The sequence below is a fragment of the Notolabrus celidotus genome, chromosome 14 (assembly GCF_009762535.1).
Source record: "Notolabrus celidotus isolate fNotCel1 chromosome 14, fNotCel1.pri, whole genome shotgun sequence".
NCBI classification, from domain to species: Eukaryota; Metazoa; Chordata; class Actinopteri; order Labriformes; family Labridae; genus Notolabrus; species Notolabrus celidotus.
The window spans coordinates 3516062-3538070 of record NC_048285.1 but is presented as its reverse complement, the minus strand read 5'-3'; the positions used below and the strand labels follow the sequence as shown (position 1 = coordinate 3538070).

Below are 22009 nucleotides of genomic sequence, written 5' to 3'. Positions count from 1 at the left end.
TTAAAAACATACAAACTTATAAAACCGATCAGGAGCTCTGACTGAAAAACACCTGTCCCCTTTAGTTTTCAGTCAGGTCCTTGGAACAGCTAGTAGAGCACTGCCAGAGGATCTCAGACTGCGTTCAGGTTTGTAGGGGGATAAAAACCCCTACAGATTGATTACAGCGAAGGGTGAAAGGCATGTATGACAAACTGTAAATTATATTCCAAGCTCCCATATAACGGTATTTCAAGCTGTTTACAACTTGTCATAGTTTTCTTTTAAGCAATCACAAATTCAACCTATGTGGAGAATCTTTAGCCTCTCAGTTTCTAACCTCGTTATCCTCGTTTGGTTTTGGTTCTACATTATACATGTTTAGACCTGAGGTGATCTACCACAAAACGCAGGGTGGAGTCTCAGTTCTGCACAGGATGATTACATCAGTCTTGACCTGGTTTGTTTTCTTTTGCAACTTTTGCAGTCTTTGATGAAGACATGGTAAGTCAAGCACCATCTTGGGAATGGCCGCAAGACCACTTGGTTTAGCTTTGGCCTTAAAGGTGACATATCATGCAAAATGGACTTTTTAATGGTTCTCTACCTGAAATATGTTTCCCTGGCATGTCTACAAACCCCCTGAGAATGAAAAAAATCCATTCTGCCCCTGTTCTGATTTCTCCACCTCTCTGTAAATGTGTGTGAAACGAGCCGTTTCAGACTTCAGTGTTTTTGTTACGTAACAACAATATCCGGTCTGTCACGGAGTCAGAGCTCGGAGCTTGTTCAGCCCATAGACTGTATAAAATAATACAGAATCCCCTCCTCCGTTTTTCATTACCTGCACACATGTGTGCTAACAAGGAGCTTAGGAGGGAGGCATGCTAGTTGTAGGCTGTCTTAATAAACACAAAGGTCGGTTTTACTCCCCACGTCTGCAGATTTGAAGATCTAGTGTATGATTTTGATTTATCATGGATAAGTGCTAGCGCTAGTTAGCATAGCTACATAGCTACAAGTCGTAGCTGTAGCTGTGTACCAAGACACACGTCGACATACTGACAAATAAAACAACAAGAAACACTAAATCTGTGACCAATCCTTCAGAAAGGTCCCACTGCCTTTCTGGCAGAGGTCAGTTTTACTCCCCACGTCTGCAGATTTGAAGATCTAGTGGATGATTTTTATTTATCATGGATAAGTGCTAGCGCTAGTTAGCATAGCCACATAGCTACATGTTCATAGCTGTAGCTGTAGCTGTAGCTGTGTACCAAGACACACGTCTACATACTGACAAATAAAACAACAAGAAACACTAAATCTGTGACCAATCATTCAGAAAGGTCCTGCTGCCTTTCTGGGAGAGGTCGGTTTTACTCCCCACGTCTGCAGATTTGAAGATCTAGTGGATGATTTTTATTTATCATGGATAAGTGCTAGCGCTAGTTAGCATAGCCACATAGCTACATGTTCGTAGCCGTGTACCAAGACACACGTCAACATACTGATAAATAAAACAACAAGAAACACTAAATCTGTGACCAATGGTTCAGAAAGGTCCTGCTACAGGCGCCTCTCCGTCAGGATCAGATTCTGGATCAGATTCAGAGGGTTGAAGTAACGTGATCTCTGAGCCGCCGTGTATATTCAGCCAACATGTAAACATTAGATCAACGTGCTGGAGAGCCGAGGCACATCCACTTCCTGAGGGGGCGTGGTCAGAGAGAAAACAGAGTGTTCTGAGGAGGACTGAAGAAGAGGGTTTTTCAGGCAGACCAAAATCTGATTTCAAAATGTTTTTTTGAGCATAAACTTTAAAGACATGTTTTGGGGACCTCTTAGACCAATATATATTGATGAAAAAAGCGTGATATGTCACCTTTAACCTGTGAGAATCATCTTGAAAATGCAAAGCAGACGTAAAAGGAAATATCACCAGTGAGCTGAGGGCTTGATTATTCTTAACAGAGAAGAAACAAATATCTGAGTCCCTCTTGGAGAAGAAGAGTCCTACATGAAGAATTAGAGTATTAGCAAATCTGTCAAACTCATAACATGAATACGTTAGGAAGAAGGTGCTCTGTATTGCTCTGAAGGTTGATGATGTGTCATGTGTTGCATGATATGCGTGTGCCAGAACAGAAGCTGTAACATTTGTAAAAAGGAGGCAAATATGAAGTCGCAGTGAAGTTGTGACCTAGTACAGTATGTGCAAAATATCAGGAAAAAAGGAACTGAACCTTTGGTGTTGTTGTAAAAGATGATGACCTGGCACCGAAGTGAAAAGTAGCTTTATCTGCTCAGTCACAACTCCCTTATCCTGAAACCTTATAAAGTGAATGTTATTTTTAAAGCAGTAAAGCTCCGCCTGACCTGCTCCCAAAGAGATAAAAACAGTAGGGGAGTCACTGCGAGGTAAAGGGGTCATCTATGAGGAGTGAGTCATACTTTACATGCAAACATCAGGAGGCAGCATTGAGTTAGAACAGCATAGTGAGCTTCTGAGCTGAATCTTCAAGTTTGGTAACTCTTGTTTTGCATCTAACAGACACCTGTGGCTTGTAGTTCACAGCAACAATAAAATATTCTACCTCATCACATCGCAAAGTAACATTTATATGGTTTTAATCTGAAGTCAATTTTTCTTCTTTCACTAAGTTTACTATCTGGCTGAGACGATCTTGCTGTCTGCCACCAGAGGGAGAAAACTAGATAAGAGGCATGATAAAGATGTTAGAGAAGTAAACCAGTGTGTGTTTTCAGAATAACCAACTTGTTTTTTATTCTGGAGACACTTCATGTGCCAAAGGGTTTAGTGAAAATCTCCTTTCCTCTTCTATTATTATTCTTTTTTCCAACCACTAAATATTTCCTCCCAGGCGAACACCAAACAACCACACTTTGCTGACAAGTACAGCCCTGTGCAGAAGTTCCTTCACTGATAGAACAACATCCATTTTTAGCTTTTGTAAAACATCCGTCCTATCTAGTAGAACTTTAATACATGTGCCAACTTGAGCTGGGTTATTCAGAAGCTTTAAACTGACAGGGATTTAAAAAGTCTACAATGATTGGATTATTTATAAGTGTACGACTAATTAAATGTATTTCTTTCACACAAGTTTGACTCAGTGGATCTCAAGCGTTTTGCACGGCATCATCAGAAGGTCCTTCAACAACTATCCTGATAGAGTTTTGAGCCAATGCCACATAGAAATACTAACCTCTGAACAGTGTGGAAAACAGCAACTTCAAGCTATCAACACTTACAGTGGGGCAAAAAAGTATTTAGTCAGCCACTGGTTTTGCAAGTTCTCCTACTTAGAAAGATGAGGGAGATCTGTAATTTTCATCGGACGTACACTTCAACTATGAGAGACAAAATGAGAACAAAAAATCCAGGAAATCACATTGTAGGATTTTTAAAGAATTTATTTGTAAATGATGGTGGAAAATAAGTATTTGGTCACCCACAAACAAGCAAGATTTCTGTCTCTCACAGACCTGTAACTTCTTCTTTAAGAAGCTCTTCTGTCCTCCACTCGTTACCTGTATTAATGGTACCTGTTTGAACTTGTTATCTGTATAAAAAGACACCTGTCCACAGCCTCAAACACTCAGACTCAAAACGCCGAGAGGGACTCAAATCCTGCAGCGCCAGGCGTGTCCCGCTGCTTAAGCCAGTACATGTCCAGGCCCGTCTGAAGTTTGCCAGAGAGCATATGGGTGATCCAGAAGAGGATTGGGAGAATATCATGTGGTCAGATGAAACCAAAATAGAACTTTTTGGTAAAAACTCAACTCGTCGTGTTTGGAGGAAGAAGAATGTTGAGTTGCATCCCAAGAACACCATACCTACTGTGAAGCATGGGGGTGGAAACCTCATGCTTTGGGGCTGTTTTTCTGCAAAGGGGACAGGACAACTGATCCGTGTTAAGGGAAGAATGAACGGGGTCATGTATCGTGAGTTTTTAAGCCAAAACCTCCTTCTATCAGTGAGAGCATTGAAAATGGAACGTGGCTGGGTCTTCCAGCATGACAATGATCCCAAACACACCGCTCGGGCAACGAAGGAGTGGCTCCGTAAAAAGCATTTCAAGGTCCTGGAGTGGCCTAGCCAGTCTCCAGACCTCAACCCCATAGTACATTTGTGGAGGGAGTTGAAAGTCCGTGTTGCCCAGCGACAGCCCCAAAACATCACTGCTCTAGAGGAGATCTGCATGGAGGAATGGGCCAAAATACCAGCTACAGTGTGTGCAAACCTGGTGAAGACTTACAGGAAACATTTGACCTCTGTCATTGCCAACAAAGGTTATATTACAAAGTATTGAGTTGAACTTTTGTTATTGACCAAATACTTATTTTCCACCATATTTTACAAATAAATTCTTTAAAAATCCTACAATGTGATTTCCTGGATTATTTGTTTCTCATTTTGTCTCTCATAGTTGAAGTGTACCTCTGATGAAAATTACAGACCTCTCTCATCTTTCTAAGTGGGAGAACTTGCAAAATCAGTGGCTGACTTAATACTTTTTTGCCCCACTGTACGTCTCCAACAGCCAGAAATGGCACTGTTTTATGTGTTGGTTGAAAAAGTGAAGACAAATTCTGAATTCTATCTTTATAAATTATTATTTAAACTATTGCATATACTGGAAATTAGTATACAGTATATATATACATATTTTATTTATTTAAAAAAAATGTAATTTGTATTATTATTTATTATAATTTTTTTTATTGTATTTATGTATTTATGATTATTTATTTTTAAGCATAATTCAATTAATGGAGCAAATTCTATTTATAAAATATGTCAACAATATTTCTGTGTAGTCTAGAAGGATAAACAAATGATCTGAATTTTATCTTAAAAAATGTAATATTTGAAGCTAGCCTGAATGGATTTGTTTAAAGTTCTTGAAGACATTTTACGTCTCATACGTCTTCGGTTCTTTCAAATTATTTTTCCCTCAGATGCGGTTGGACTCAGTGTTTCAAGATGGTTCCCTGTACATTGCCAAATTCTTGAAAAATAATAAATTAAACCTCCATCAAACAAAAATGTTCAAATTGTAAATTTTAGAATTGTATATATCTATATATATCTATATATATAGATATATATGGAATTATTTTGAATTTATAACATTTCCATAAGATGTTATGCCTTCAATTTAAAAGTTATGTCATGTATGGTTTATGAACCACCAATAAATCTTTAACACTAGTGCTGGCACACATAGTTGAATGTTGAAGACACAGTTGTAATACCAGAGTTATGACCCGATACTAAAAACAAATAAACAATAATATATATAAATAAAAAAGATCTGAAGCTTCGTGTTGATGAAAGAAAAACAATGACCTTGCACCAATCTGAAATATTGCATTACCTGCTAAGTGCAGAGTAGTTATTTCCTTATCATGAAGCATTATTATCTCTGCAGGCTGTCAAACAGTGGTTAAACTCTGTCTGACTTCAGTCGTATAAACTCAGACATATAAAACTCATAGGGAGAGTCGCTGAAAGGTCAGCATGTAATTTACAGTACGGGGACCTGAGAGCTGGGTAACCAGGCGAGAACATACTGTATCAAGTGAACAGTGCGCAACATCAAGCACACAATGTGTATCTGCTTGAAATAGTGCAGCTTATCTCAGAGGTTTACAAATTAGGTTTTCTTTTTTCCTGTTATCATTTGGTGCCTTATGAGATTACACATTTATCAGTGAAAAAGTGTGTTCTGAGGACATTGGAGATGTGGTCATAAATGTTTAAGTGTGCTGCTGTAAAAAGTAGGACAAAATCTTAACTGTGGTGATTCTTGATAATCGTAAAGAAAGTACAAATAACTTGAAATTATTTATATGCTAATTTTTATGATGAAAAAAAAAGACAGTAGATGAAACAGATTTACTAATGATGTCTCTAAAAAAGAAATAGCACAATTTATTGAACACAACTAAACACAGCAGCCGGTACCATGCAGGTAAACAATGTCGGGTTGGTTTGCTGAGTTCGGGTAACACTAACAGAGCTAGCACCAGGAGCCTTTGTACTTCACAGGTTTATGTTCCTTTGCTTGTTACTTGTTGTCAGCTGTGCTGAGACTAACCAGACACAGCCTTCATAGAACTGTATCTCCATTTTAGATCAAATACTGACAAACTGAGCTGTGAGATGTGAGATGTTAATTGCAATCCGTGTTTGTTTACATCCAGGTAATAGAGCATTATAACACTGTGGTAGTCCCCAGTGTCCAAATCTGCAGCCCCGGCTAGTGGTGGGTGGCTGTCATACAGCTTGCACAGGACTTCCATGAGATCTGTGTCCGGTCCGTCTCTGATCCGCTGCGATCCGACTCCGTGCTCTCTCGTCCGTCAACACCCACCAGTTGAGTTTTCAGAACGCAGCACGGAGCAGGACCTCTGGACAGCTGGAGTCACGTGACCGAGGTTTTCCTGCAGCTATCATTGAATCAAGGATTCTCCTCCTCCTCCTCTCCTCATCCATGTTGTCTTTGTGGCCCTCTGAAAACCTCTGACCAGTGGACTCCAGGCCTGGCTCCACTCAAAATGACATTTATTTGTCATAGTTAAGTTAAAACCGATCGAACGAAAACACAGTGTTTTATTCTGAAAATTAACCGGATGTTTTCATTTTGTTTTGGTGCCTGACTTCCTGTACTGCTCCACCTGCTCTGTTGAGATTGATGCATCGTGCTCCGGCATCCAGCAAAAATAGAAGTCTTGCGTGTCTGATCTGTTGCGTTCCGACCTGCCAGATCATCAGCCAGAACGCAACAGATTGGATCCAGTGGAAGTTAACACATTGACTAGAATAGAAACCTATCAGATCCAGTGCCGTGACGGATCAGAGTTGGACCGGACATGGATCTGGTTTAATTTAGCCGTTGGCATGGGGTCCACTTTTTAGAGGCCTGCATTTTCCAATCAATCCCAATAATAAACTAACTCTGGGAATATAGTCAACTCTCGTACACAAAATCCAAAGTGAGGTCAAGTTAGTGATGCCCTTTTCATCGCCCATGCAGTGTTGGGTTAACCACAGTACTTTGGCAGAGCTAGCACAGCACACTCACTCTTCATCTGATACAAAGAAGCTCCCTTTTATTTCTGTGGCTCCAAACATTCATTTTTCAACCTCAAAGGCGAACTCATAGCACAAATCCATTTAACAGTATCGCTTTGGTACGGGTTTGATCTGCTCTTTGAAGATTGATATCTGTGGTATTTTAAACACAGTGGGTGCTGTTGTGTTGTTCTCAATCTGGCAGCAATTTGCAACTACCTGAACATCTGAACACAGTCAGCATATAGTGAAAGAATGCAGTTCAGAAGCATTCAATGGATTAAATGTTTGTATTTCACTAAGTTTCTTTGATCAGTAATAAAGGCATGAAAATGAAATAAGCTGGGGGCTGTTTGTTCTGATTCAGTTTTTATACGAAGCATATTTATTCTGATACCCTGTAGACCTTTTGTAATCAGACTATGACGGTGCTTGTTCACTGCACGTGACCAATAAAACCACATCTGCCCTGCCCTGCTGATAACTCATGGGCATGAATGAAGAAATCTCTTTAATCCAACCAGCTCGCCAGAAGGCATTTAATTTATGAAAAACAGCAGCTCAAAGTGGGTTCTTTCTGTCAGATGGATGTTGCAGCACAACAAAGGGGAACGCTGTTAAAACTGAGTGCTGGTCAAGAGGTGGATTGGAAAACAGCAGCCGACTAGCAGCAGCTTTGTAGTGTAAAAACAAAAGAGTGTGAAACAAGATGAATATTACCAAGCTGTGATGTTTGCTAAAAGAAAGCATGTATGTCCATTTTAAAAACTACAGCACAGTTATTATCAGTCTGACTCTCCTTGTTTAACACAGATGTTCCAGCTGTGATGTAACAGCTTGATAGGCTATCTTGATAAGAGCAGTCGGGATTATTTAGTCTTGTATGCCCTTTCATTGTATATCCCTGGCTTGCGTCACAAGGTGTCTCAGCATGTGTTTAATAGCCAATCAGCTGTTTGCTATGCAAACTAAGTTAGAGGGAATTGTATCCCCATAGACAGTTCACTTGCAGTGGAAAAACACCTTAAGATTACATGTGAAGTCAGCTGGTGTGTGCAAAAGGGAAAAAATGTTGTGACTAAACTATAGGAACCATAAAGATACTCAGTTATTATTATTACTTTTATTTTGTATTTTTCTAAAACTTTCTGTATGTCTTGTCTGTGAGAGGCGCTATAATAATAATAATAATAATAATAATAATAATAATAATGATTGTTTATTATTATTGTTGTTGTATTAAATAATAATAATAATACAAGTAACAATAATAATAATAACAATAAAAAACAAGTTTATTATCATTAATAATAATAAAAATGATAATAATCTTGTTATTGTTGTTATTATTAGTAGTAAATTAAATACAAATTAATTATTATTATTATTACTATATCAATCATGTATCCCATCATGTGGAGAATATACACACTACCAGTCAAAGTTTGTAAACACCTTCTCATTCAAGGGTTTGTATTTATTCTAATTATTGTAAACAGTGTAGATTAATACTGAAGACATCAAAACTATGAAAGAACATATATGGAATTATTGAATGAACAAAAAAGTGTTAAACAAAGCAGAATATGTTTTATATTTTAGATTCTGTAAAGTAGCCCCCTTTTCCCTTCATGACAGCTTTGCACACTCTTGGTATTCTCTCAGTCTGCTTCATGAAGTGGTCTCCTGGAATGGTTTCTAATCAACATGAGCCTTGTGAGGAATGGGAAAAGCCTTTGCACTGGGCAGAGGTCTGTAGCACTGTCACCCGAAGACAGTGATAGACTAAAGCTTTAAACATGTGTTCTCTCAGTTTGGATATTTGGGAAGCATTTTGCCCCCAGCTCCACCCCTGCTAGGGCACTTTTATTTCTGGGACTCAATGTTCTTGACTTGACTTGTCAGAGCCAAAAACAATAACCTACTTAAGAAGATGAACCCCCTGCCCGTGAAGAAGCAGTGTGTAATGTCAATTCAGTCCAGAAACAATGCTTCAGTTCATAATTTCAACCTAAATATAAAACTAGGTTGATGTCACATACATTTCATGTTTTTCAAAATAACTCATCATGTCAGGGAATATTCTTTTTTAGCTCTCTTTCTTGTCTTTGCACTACATTTGAAACATGATCCAGCGTTTAAAGGCAGAATCTGCAAATACTTAAGTGTAGGTGTCAGAATAAGTGTCCATGAAGAAGAATAGGTACAAGAAAATCTCACTTTTGGTATTTGAGAGCTAGGTGTGTTTTATGCTTAACTCTTTGTTCACCTTGTTATCGAATATGTGTTGAAGTAAACACACACTGTTTCTTTAATGGCTAAAAATACTTTCAGTTTATTTTGGTTGTAGGAAAACAGGTTGTTTTTGTTGTTGTTGTTGCTTTGATTTTTGGCTACCATTTAGCAGACTTAAATTTATCAGTGGTCATTCTGCAACAGATACAAGCTGCTCTTTGTTCGCATCATGATGGAAATTTAAGGATCATAACCTCTGAAGTGTTCCAGCACACAAGAACTGAACAGAGCATTAGTGAACAGTTGTGACATTATAAACTTGCTGTCATGCCATGGACTATTTGGTGACCCAATTTCTTTCACCCGTCCTGTAAAGTCTTCCTATAGGACAGACTGGCTGGAGTCACTCTGTGTAGGGATGAAGATTTACATAAATCTGTGAATGATTTTTCACAGCACAGAACTTCTTCCATAGCTTGAAGGGAGAGATGATGATACCTCTTTTTCACATTCACAGCTCAATATATTTCTCATGAAATAAATCAGTTAATCAAAAAAAACTTTGAATTTCCAGCATTGACAGACTACACTGTTCACCCATACAGTTATATAAATGACTTAGTTATGCCTCTTTTTTTGTACTCAATTTATAATCAATGTTGTCACTGCCGCAGGGCTCAAGTTGTTTTTCTGGGAACTTCCAAGTTGCGTAATACCTGCATAAGATCAGTAAAAAGACTTGTGACTTCAATCTGTATTTTTCTGAGCTTTACTTTTACTTGTGTTTTTGACCATTTCTACTAAAGTTTGATTCTACCTGTGACAACTTTAGTGATTGGGAAAAAAATCTTTGAAGCATTTAAGCTAAGATCATTCTTTTCAGGGAAATTTGGCTGCAGGTTGTCCAATGAGAAGATTGCTCTTAATGTTTGGCCTATCTCAGATCACATGGGCAATTTTCTGACCATACTATTGCCTCTTGGAGCAATGGTGCATGTTCCAGGACTAACGGTATAGCCTATGGTCAAGGTATAAACGACTTCTGGCTCATCATGATGGTTTGTTGTTGTAGTTAAGTGAAATACGATCTGGTGATGACACAGAGTGTTTTATTCTGAAAATTAATCGGATGTTTTCATTTTGTTTTGGTGCTTGACTTCCTGTCCCGCTCACGTGCTCTGTTGAGATTGATGCGTCCTGCTCCGGCAGCGGTGAGAGAAATAATAACCAGTGAATCCAAAGGAACAGCACGCTCTACTGGAAGTAATGACTTAAAATCTGGTGAGCCATTGTCAGACAAAAACAACTTCCTACTTTATACTACTGACAGCTTGAAAGTGTCTGAGTGCAGTTTGAATAAGCAAGGTTACACCAGGAAATCATTTAGACAAGGTGGTGAGCCGCCAAGATCTCAAAGCATCTGATCAGATCAGACGCCTGTTAGTGGGCAATTTGAGTGAAAAGCTGTCTCTGCTCCTCTCCTCCCTGACACAAGGGTCAGGGAGTCCTACTTTTGTTTACATATCTGAGTCTGATTTTCCGAAGGTGTTTGTGTCTTTTTTAACCAATTAAAATGTTTTCACGTTGTTGTAACTTGTGTTTTTTTTCTGGTTATACGTGGCATGACATTTAGAAGCATTTATTTCCAAGCTTTAAGTCTATGTTTGATTACCTATTTTATTGATAAATGCTCCTTCAGTGGACCAAAACACCCCTTTCAAAATAAAATACTGAAAATAAAAGTTATGGTATTTCAAATGATAGGATAACGCGAGAGGACGACCATGCCATACCTTTCGTTTTCAGTTTATATAAGCTTGTAATATTTATATACCCTCTCGATGAGATATCGATCATGACAATAAACATAACAGATCATTTAGGCCTGACTGCATCAGCTCCTATGCTCCAGAGGACAGAGCCCTGCTTAGCTATGCTCTCTGTTTCACCTCATACTACACATGACGTTGAACAATGTTCAGTCCTGTTAATGTAGATAAGACATAGTGAGAGCTGATAAAGCTCATATACTGTGTTTTAAAAGCATGTAAAGAAGAAGCACATCACAACCTGGAAAATGATACGTCTTGAAGTCTACATTTAAAGAAAATGTACCGTACAAATATTAATAAACAAATCAAATAATATCAATCAATCAATAAAGCTTTATTTATATAGCACATTTCATACAAATCAAATGCAACCCAAAGTGCTTTACAGCGATTGAAAACAAGAAAGAAGCAGAAATGAGACAATGGCAAGACGTATTAGGGGAAGATAATAATAATGATAATAATAAAAATAATAAGAATACAAATTAAAAATAAGAACAACATAAAATAAAATAGAGACTAGAAATAGAAATAGAAATAATAAGTTCAAGAGATATATCAAGTGACTCCACAATGAGGCCCCCACTCCATGGTTGACTAATTAGTACCTACAGTAAATCAGCAATTTAGATACTGCAGTTCAACTGACCTGAAACTGATAAGTGGCTCACCTTCCAATGCCCCGACGGGAAGCATAAAATGTGTTAGTTATCAGCTTTATGGGTCGTATACACTAGTGAGATACCAGACTCTTATTTTTCTTCTGCTTCACATAAAAAATTCCACAGGAACATCCAATTTTTTTGGCACAGATTTAGCTCGGTGGTTAAAGCATGCAACCCCTAAAAAAGGCCTTAGTCACTGTTCCTTCAACCCTTTGCTGCAAGTCATCCCCCACTCGTGACTCCACATATCTTTCTTTAGCAGTCCTATCTAATTAAGGCAGATGAGGTTTAAACAAAATTAATAAAAAAGTAAAGAAAATTCAAGTTGGCTATAAAACAAATCAAAGGCATTTTCGGCCAGGGTACAATCGCTATTATTGTCACAAAAACAGAAGTTTGCATTAAAAAAAGCTGATTGTGTGTTTCTATAAATATTTCCAGACCATCTTCTTATCTTCCCAGATTTCATGCGTATATGCTTATTAATTAATCATGCCAACTGAAGTATAAATCACCATGCAATAAACACTGATGTATAAAGAAAGATGAATGCGGTCACAGTGCATTTTTGCCACTTGTCAGTACGATCAAGTGATTACCTCTGTGAATAAGTTACCACTTGTATTATCTTGTGATCATGAAACACTTCCATTCTTTTAGATGATTACACAAGCACGAAATCAGTGTGTGACGGGGGCACGCTAAGGGGGGCGTCACAGCCAGGAGAAGAGTATAAAACTGAGTGGCAGACTTAGAGAAACCACACTACTGCAAGAGGAGTGTTCAAGGACTTTGAAACGGTAACAAACTCAAGAGACGACTCTACAGCCATGACCAGCATCCCGACCCAGCAGAACAGTGCTTCAGGTAAAACTTCATCTTACAAGCTTTGCAAACTTAAGCTTCCTACTGCTTATTTTTAAATAACACAACAGCATCTTAAGTTATACGTAGGAATTTTGCTTCGAGTTGCACTCACGTAGAGTTTTTCAATTTTTTTCCATAGCACTCAAAAAATCCAAGTCTAGGAAGAACATCAACCACTTCACCGACGTGCATGGTCTGCCTTGTATTGAGAAGATTGTGACCTCTGTGGAGGAAACCCCAGAGCCCATCAACACCAAAATCACTGGGAAAATCCCAGAATGGGTCAACGGGAGCTTGCTGAGAAATGGACCGGGAAAATTTGAGATTGGGAACCAGAGGTGAGTACTTTACCTTTTTATACATCCACTGCAGCCACTACATCACAAAGCAGACTCTATAGATGTAGTAATCCAGGTCCTGGATCTCTTCAAATTATTATTTAATGAGTGGATTCTGTTAAATTTGAGTCTCTTTCTGATTGTGAAGCTGTAGTTTAAAAAGCTTTAGCTATATAATAACGCTATTTGTTATTTTGGATAAACCATATTGGCAATAAAAATGGCTTCTTTTAAAGAAATCAAAATGTATTTGGTTTTGAGATTAACACAATCAAGAAAATAATCTTGTGTGCTATATTAATGTACAATTATGAGATCCCCTTTAATATAATAGACGGTGTGCCAGCTTCATGTAATACCAAACCCTCTGTTTTTTGGGATAATCTTAATATTATAAGTTTTGGTACTGAAAGAAAAATACAAGGATAAAAAGACATCAGAAGCCTAAATTTAATCTGGACCCAGGCAAGATGGTGGCCGTATGGTTCTGCCCCATATCAGTGAAACATTCTACTGCTCTTTTTTATCTACGTCTGAGTCCAGCCTTGTATTTCCTCTCCACTCTTCAGGTTCAACCACTGGTTTGATGGTATGGCCCTCCTGCACCAGTTTAAAATATCCAATGGTCAGGTGACCTACAAAAGCCGCTTCCTGTCCAGTGACAGTTACCAAGCCAACAAGGAGCACAACCGCATTGCAGTGTCAGAATTCGGTACCATCATGATGCCCGACCCCTGCAAGAACTTCTTCCAGCGCTTCCTGTCAAGATTTGAGTTACCGAGTGAGTGTTTTATCAAGCTGCATGGAAAGGACATTGACTTGTTCTTGCAGTTGACCCGTCAAGATTTGTAAAATCAAATTAACAGTTTATATAGTGATTTGAAAAAGAGTCTGAACTACTAGGTTCTAATTTAAGTGTGAACCACTCTGCACATTAAAGTATATGATATACAGAATAGTAGTGACTGCTGAGGTTGTCTTGATCTGCGTTGACACCATTTGCTTGTTGTTTCCCCTTTAGAAGCCACAGATAACGCCAATGTGAGCTTTGTGACCTACAAGGGCGACTATTTTGTCAGCACGGAAACTAATGTCATGCACCGGGTGGACCCTGAGACACTGGAGACAACTAAAAAGGTAATGCACTGTTAAATTTAAGACAAGTGGTTGTAATTCAGCAGAGAGATATGCACAGCAGTGCAGTTTGTTATGTTGATAGCAGAAGTCATAAAAGAGAGCAGTATTACGGCAGATTTATAGCAGATTTCCAGGCTACTGTCGGAGCTTATTAGCACTCAGCAGCTCTATAAAATCATAAAATATAAGAAAAGGTGTTTACAAGTCTCTGTACTGGTTTACAAGGTGGACTGGAGCAAATTCATTGCTGTGAATGGAGCAACAGCACACCCTCACACCGAGCCTGATGGCACAACGTACAACATGGGGAACTCCTACACACCTAAAGGTACTTTAGACACATCCAATCACATTGTTTAGAATCATAGAGGTGCAAAACCACCATGTATCTGCTGATCTTTAACTCATTAACTCTCTGTTCTTGTAGGAGCATACTACAACATCATCTGTGTGCCACCAACCAAGCAAACAGCTGATGATACCCTGGAAGGAGCCACCGTGCTGTGCGCTATTCCCTCAGTGGACAAGACCAAACCGTCCTACTACCACAGCTTTGGTGAGCTCAGGTTTTACACAGATGAGAGTTCACACTGCTCTCAGCCTTGAACCAAGAGTATAGATCCATTTAAAGGAGCTGGATTCAATCTCTACCACCAATGAAATGTCAAAACACAGCACCAACTACACGAATGATCCCCTCAGAGTTATGAATAAAATCTAATATAACCTCTTCAATCAATTACAGCGATGTCTAAGAACTACGTGGTGTTCATTGAACAGCCGATCAAGATGGACCTGTTGAAGATTGTGACCGGCAAGCTGAGAACGAAAAGCATCAGTGACGGCTTTTCCTGGGATCCAAAACTCAACACCATCTTCCACCTGATTCACAAGCAGACGGGGCAGGTGAGACTCGAACACGGACCTTCAGCTCTTCATACGGCCTTTAAAGAGACCACGTCAGTCTTATAACTTGTTGACCGCTATGAGACAGGGTCTTAATCCCTCTGTCACATCATGTTTTCCAGGTTAGCACCATGAAGTACGTTGCCAAGGCACTGTCAACCTTCCACCAGATCAACGCGTACGAGGAGGACGGCTTCCTGATCTTGGATATGTGTGCTTCAGACGACGGACAGGCGATCACAAACTACAACGTCCAGAACCTGCGCAAGTCTGGAGAAGCCCTTGATGAGGTAAGAGGGTGAAACAGAGGTCGATACCACAGAAGTCGTACGCTCCATTAAGGGTCTTGGTCAAAGTCTCGGTTTCTTGAAGCTGCTAAAGTCGTGTTCACTTTGTCCCCTCAGGTCTATAACACCTTGTGTCGAGTCTTTCCACGGCGCTTCGTTCTTCCTCTCAACGTGTTCCACGCTACACCCTTCAACCAGAACTTGAACGAGCGGTTCGACACCACAGCCACTGCGATAAGAACCGCCAAAAACAAGGTTAGCAGCTGATATAATGTTCATGACATATTTAGGCTGGGTGGTTCTACTAAAGGGGATATTACTTTAATTGTAACACAGATGGAACAATGCTTCCTTGACTCCATCACTCATGTTGTTTTAATTTTCCTGTGCAGGTCTTCTGTACCCACGAGGACCTCCACGGGGAGGATCTTCATCAATATGGAGGTCTGGAGTTCCCTCAGATCAACTACAGCGAGTACAACACCAAGCCCTACCGCTACTTCTACGGCTGCGGCTTCAGACATCTTGTAGGAGACACACTGATCAAGATGGACCTCAAAGGGAAACACATGAAGGTGAGTGTTTGTTGTTGATTCGTACTGTCAACCAGTGCGATCACAAATCAATCAATCATATTGAAATGTGGATTTAATGCTCACATACATAACTCTAACTCATGGTGATCGCTGTTCTTTTCGTCAGGTGTGGGAACACCCCGGTCTTTATCCCTCTGAACCAATCTTTGTACCCTCCCCTGACGCGACTGAGGAGGACGATGGTGTTGTTTTGTCCGTGGTCATCACTCCAAATAAGGTGAGCAAGGTTCAGGGTTTTTTTGTCTAAAGAAACTTATTGTAAAGGTCTTTATACACTTTTTATTATTAATAAAGCTACACCTTATGAGTTTTCCAGCAGGTCTTGCTCTACAAATTTCCTTTCAGCTGACTTTTTGACCAATATAGTCGTTTGTTTTAAGATGATTCTCTTAACTTCTGGTTTCCTAAACTGTATTTGTGTCTTTATCAATTCCAGGACAAGAGTACGTTCCTCCTGGTTTTGGATGCCAAGACATTTGAGGAGCTGGGCAGGGCGGCGGTGCCTGTCAACATCCCCTACGGTTTCCACGGGACATTCAACAACACAGCTTAGGAGCGCGAGGAGGAATCCAACAATGAATGTACCTCTGGTTTCACATGGACTCATAGAAATCAGATCAGAAGTGAAACACTGTAAATATTCCCTTTGTTGTTTTGTTCGTCTCAAAGAAATTTAAAGGGTCATTAAAATGGAATGAATGTATACTTCGCCATAAACTGGTAACAAAAAGAAGGAAAAGCTCCATTATTTGTGTTTTTGTTATTGTATTGATGATGTGCCGTTAGAAACACTGTAAATATGTTTTTTTTCTTTACTCTGAACCATTGTTTTGAAATGTTTTATGTAAATATATACGTCCAAAGAATGATCCGTTTCAGTACAAGTTAGGAAAACTTTGACTCTTTTATGAGACATATTTTGTTAGAACCAGACAGTGATGAATAAATGGATATTATGGCTCAAGCTTCACAAGGTGGAGAGAGCTACAACAAACTTACATTTTTGAATATGTGCATGAAAAAACTATTTCTGCTCTGCAAACAAATAAAGACTGTTCAAAAATAACAGAAATACGAGCATATGTGATTTATTTCTCATCATAAACAGTCAGTCAATAAGCACTGGGATTTAATGGCTTGTAATTCTAAATAAAATGCATATTGAAGTCACCAATACATTACATTTAGCACAAAAATAGACTCTCACATGAGGTGGATTACACATTCTCAAACGTCAACAAATGAAGCTGTGGCAACAGAGTGTGGCGCACTAGCGCCCTCCTCTGGTCAGTGTTTGGGCTTCACACTGCCTTAAGACGTATTCACAATACAACTACAAACATGTATGGCAGAGGATGTAAAAGTGGTCACAGAAAAATAAAATAGATGCAAATAAATTCCACTTATTATTTACCAACAATCATGACAACATGTAAGACTCTTCAATAGTTAAGGCACATTAATTCTGTACATACATATGTGCAAACAAAACTTGTTTGTGTCCTTCCTCTTTGAAAATGCTCAAATATTCAGACAACAAGTTATAATTTATCATAACTTAAGACAAAAAAATTGCATGACTAAAGAATCTACAGAATCAGTGAAATTGTGATGAATAGTGGCATATTTACGTGACTAATTCAACTCAAAAACAATTAGTTTAATATATTAATAAATGTCTATATTAAAGCAATCCCACATATAAATTACTTATAAACAAAAGCAGAGCATATTGACAAGAAATATAAGTGTTCAGGAAAATAAAAAGGTCTGTTGAGTCACTGTGCGTTAAACCTAACCCTGCAGTTTGTTAGAGATGAGCGCCAGCTTCTGCCTCAGATGGTTTTTCTTCTCTCTCAGGTAAGACTCAAGGTTTTGAGTCTCTCTCAAAATACCATCCAGCTGCTTGATCTGGGAGGTATCAGCTGTGGCTCTCTCACTGCAAAAGACCATGATAATGACATTAAAAGGTGTCTATTATGACAGTTTTATATCATACTGTTATTGTCTGATGCTCCTAAGGGGCACTGAGTGACCTAGATAGATCAGACAGTTATAGATCAAAGCTTTGTAAAGTCTAATGAGGTTGTATGAAAGTGACCTACCTTAACACTTCAGCAAGTTTTGAAAACAGCATGCTGACCTCTCTGCTTGCGCCTGTTTTAGAGAGCAAAACAACGAGAGGGATGTTAGACATTTCACTGTAAAGCAAAGAGTACCTCAGAGCGACAATAAGACTGAAACGCCATTTCATTTAGTTTCATCAGAATATATTCCTCAACAGAAAAACAACAAAGGCAGTGAAGTGAATAGAATTATATTTCCTTCCCTGGGGCAAAAGAAGTCAAAGAACAATGGATATAAGGGACTCAAACATGGCGGCACCTACTCTGAATGTGTTTTCTTGAGTTGGAGGCAGAGTTGCAAGAAAGTAAGCACTGTTTGGTGTTATACATTTAGTAATACAGGCACATTGCAGCAGCTCGCATTAACAAAATGCACTACAAAAGAATAAAGCACCACATGCCAGAACACCAGAGTTGTGGCCTCTATTACCCCTTTTCCACCTAGGCAATTCCAGGGCCGGTTCGCAGCCACTGCTCAATTGAGAACCATTTTTTTGTGTTTCGACTGCGAGAGAACCGGCTCCCGGCCAGGAAAACAGGTTCCAGAGCAGTACCAACTCTTTGCTGGTCTAAAACCGCGAACCGCTTACGTCAAGGGCGAGGGGGAGGGTGGCCGTGACCAAAAAGACCAACCAGATGAGTTTCCGCCATCTTCCTGCAGCAAAAAAATAACAAAGAGGAAGCTAATGGCTAAGGCTAAGTAGTGGTCAGTCGAGGGAACAAGCTGCCTCCATAGACTGTATAAAATATGGATGTAGTATCCGTGATGTCACCCATCTGTTCCTGAGAGCTGTTTTGAAGCCAATCTATGGCAGCAGCCATATTGGAGATGCGGAACTCAACCAGGCAGAGTGTGACGTAATGTGAGCTTCCTAGCCAATAGCTATGTGTTCCCAACCAGGAGTCACGTCAGTCATGTCCTTATTTGGGCAAAACTGGTAATCTTAATATCTTCTGAACCGTCACGTTAGAAAAAAGTTCACCCCCGTACAGTGTGTGTTGATAGAGAGATTAGCTTTGTAGGGCCAAGCCGGTTTTTGAACCAGGCTGTAAACATGTTTATTAATGCTGCAAAGATCGTCTTTTTCCCATTCATGTCCATGTGGTTTCTGGTGTTTCTGCAGCCAGCCTCAAGAGGATTCTTGATGTATTGCAGTTTATAACACTTCTGCATGGGCTTCATCGTTTGAGACCGGAGGTTGTCGCTTGGCTGCCTCCTTGCGGTTTTGTCCTCGCAAGGAGATCCAAAATCGACTGATGTGAGAGAAAGTTCGGCGCTAGCACTGCTGGGAAAAGTGGTCATGTAGAATTGACGTCCTGACGTGGCTCTTCCACGGGCTCGATAACAGGGGGGATAAACAAACTGGTGCCGAGTTGACCAAAGCAAACCTAATAATCATGATCTATCTCAGACAGGATTTAATTTAACTCTGAAAAAACAGAACATTTTGGACTTAATTGGTTAACGGTTCTAGACCATCAATGAGTTGGTGCCGCTCTGGAACCTGTTTTCCTGGCCAGGAGGAAGTTCTCTCGCAGTTGAAATGGTTCTCAATTGAGCACTGGCTCTGAACCGGCCCTGAAACTGACTCGTTGGAAAAGGGCTACCTTGAACCAGCTTCGAACCAGTGCGAGCATCAACCCTGAACTAGAACCAGGTTCACGTTGGTCGAAAAGGGGTAATATGTTAAAGCAGTGTCTTGACAAACAGGTCAGGTGTATATTCTTAAAGTACCAGCTGGATCTGTTTAAAACTACAATCCACTCATTATGTTTACAAAACACAGTCAATACATTTCAGTCAGATTTATGATGAGCAACTTCATTATAGGATTAAACTTTGAAACTACAACAACATGTTGTGATGGCAGTGTGACAATGCTCATACCTGCAGTTGTAGCATCAAATAAATCCGCTGGCTCTACCATGGATGGTTTGGATGGCGGCCTTTTCTTCTTCGGGGGCGATTTCTCCGGATTGGCAGATGACCGTTCTGTCTGTTGCAAAAGGTTGCAAAACTGGTTGCACCAAAATAGACCTATTTAATTGGTCTGTCAGAGGAAATGTCAGAGTCTAGCCCCATAGTTGAGACAGTGGGTTTTCTGTGCTATCAAGAGTAGAGTAGTCAGTAAATAAGAGGCCACCAGCAGCAGCTCTTACCTCTTGTGGTGTTGCCTGTTTGGGGCTTTTGTTGTAGATGTTCACAGCTCTCTTGTTGAGCGTTGGTGGAACCAGCTTTCCTGCCATTGGTGTCGTTTCCTCCATTATTTGGTAATGTCACTGAAAATTTGACCGAACAAGTAGTTTGTTAACAACAAAGGGTGTCTGTCACAAATTCATACAGTGGCTCATGATAACACAAATCTGGTGTTCCCCATTATAACAGGTTAAGAGGTGCTAGGTGTATTACTATCTTTATTTGTGCTTTTATATCTCTAGAAATTAGTTTATGCCTGTTGGCAAGGGGGAAAAAGACTATTTTGAGAAAAACTATGCAGGCTTTTCAATTATAATTAATATTACATGTTTTACAACATTAGACTCCAGGATAAACCGATTAATTGTGCAAATATCATGAGTTGCTACCCTTAGTTAATGTGGCTACACATCCTGTTGTGAAATATCTCCCTTGTAGGTTTAGATAGCAAGGAAATGTAATAGACTATGACTAAAAGTCGATTTTTTTCCCCCCTTTGTGTAAGCTATAAAGCTGCATGACTCGTGTAAATTAACATAATGTAATTGTACCTTCACTCACCTCATTCATTCAATCCAAACTGTTTAGTTTACTCTGTGGTGTGCATTTAACTAGCTAACACGAAGCTAAAACAGTGTGTAAAACTAGTTAAAATCAAGCTAGCAGCTAACCTACCTGCTGACATTAATCAACGGTTGATTTTTGAAATAACGGTTTGTAACTGTTTCCCACGAGCAAACGGGCAGTGTGAGTTAATGTTTAATACGTTCATCGAACCGTGAATTCAACTGTTCATTTCCGGTTTATTGAGTTACGTGAGTTAATTATTAATAATTACCGTTAATTCAAACAGTTAGCGCGTACCGGGCACACGCCGCGGTAAGGGGTGTAGTGTCAAGCAGCGCCATTTTGGATGATTACTCGTAGAGAAGGGGGAAGTACGGCGGCCCTAAAGGTCAAATGTTAGAACATTTCATGACGCAAAAAAATAAATAAAACAATTACAGAAAAAATCCAAAATAAACCAAAATATTTTTCCTAAAATAAGACAAAAAGCAAGAACATTTAATTAAAAACAAAAACACTGTACCTGTAAGCGCCATTTCACAGTTAAAAGTTTTCTTATATTATTTGAATAATATATCTTGTTAGAATACAGAGAGAAAAACATTTTGTTTAGTTTTGGTAAGTATATTGTTATATTTGCTGATTTATTTCCTGTTTTTTTATGTTCTTGTAAGCTTTTGCTGTCCTACGTGGCTCCGGTAGTCATGTGACTAGGAAACAGGAAGTGAAGTGTTTTGTAAAAATAAGTGTTTTATGTGGTTCTCAATAAATGAGTGCAGCGGAGTGTCGTGGTTGCTTGTATTTAGGTGATATATCGTTTGAAAATTGGGATATTGATGTAAAAAAATACTTGGTATACTATTGAAACAAGCATCAAACTCCGGTCTAAAAATATAAGTCCAATACGGAAGTGTTAAAACTGCAGTTCATCAAGGATCTGCTTGAGGCCGGCTTTGGGAGTACCGGAAACCACATACACATCAATTCAAAAAAGCCAATCTTTACAGAAGAAATAAACATGTTTACAGCCTGGTACAAAAAAAGGAGTGTAGTCTGGATAGCTCATTTCTCTATCGGCACACACTTTGAGGGGGGTGAATTTTTTTCTATCGCAACGGTTCAGAAGACATAAGATTACAAGTTTTTGCCCAAATAAGGACATGACTGACTTGACT

At 39.3% G+C, this 22009-nt stretch overlaps 2 protein-coding genes across 10 annotated transcripts; one reads left to right on the top strand and one right to left on the bottom strand.

Annotated features, from left to right (window-relative positions):
• The first annotated feature begins 413 nt into the window (after window positions 1-413).
• LOC117825424 (beta,beta-carotene 9',10'-oxygenase-like) lies at window positions 414-17012 on the top strand. Its single transcript, XM_034701259.1, has 13 exons — window positions 414-483; window positions 12474-12680; window positions 12820-13018; window positions 13588-13799; window positions 14040-14155; window positions 14381-14483; window positions 14583-14711; window positions 14901-15061; window positions 15184-15351; window positions 15466-15603; window positions 15741-15923; window positions 16051-16161; window positions 16381-17012. The coding sequence occupies exons 2-13, from the start codon at window positions 12644-12646 to the stop codon at window positions 16495-16497; spliced, it is 1674 nt and encodes a 557-aa protein (XP_034557150.1). The 5' UTR covers window positions 414-483; window positions 12474-12643; the 3' UTR covers window positions 16498-17012.
• Window positions 17013-17016: 4 nt separating this feature from the next.
• Window positions 17017-21235, bottom strand: LOC117825425 (testis-expressed protein 12-like). 9 transcript variants are annotated; one of them, XM_034701264.1, is made up of 5 exons: window positions 21106-21235; window positions 20231-20350; window positions 19959-20088; window positions 18050-18101; window positions 17017-17883 (listed from the first exon to the last, which is right to left on the bottom strand). In XM_034701264.1, exons 2-5 carry the CDS (start codon window positions 20333-20335, stop codon window positions 17739-17741), a joined length of 432 nt encoding a protein of 143 aa, XP_034557155.1. In that variant the 5' UTR covers window positions 20336-20350; window positions 21106-21235; the 3' UTR covers window positions 17017-17738. The 9 variants fall into 9 exon arrangements, with proteins under 9 accessions (XP_034557155.1, XP_034557160.1, XP_034557151.1 ...); XM_034701269.1 differs by having other exon boundaries at window positions 19959-20067; window positions 20943-21173; XM_034701260.1 differs by lacking the exon at window positions 21106-21235 and adding an exon at window positions 20819-21099 and having other exon boundaries at window positions 19959-20108.
• Window positions 21236-22009: the final 774 nt, after the last annotated feature.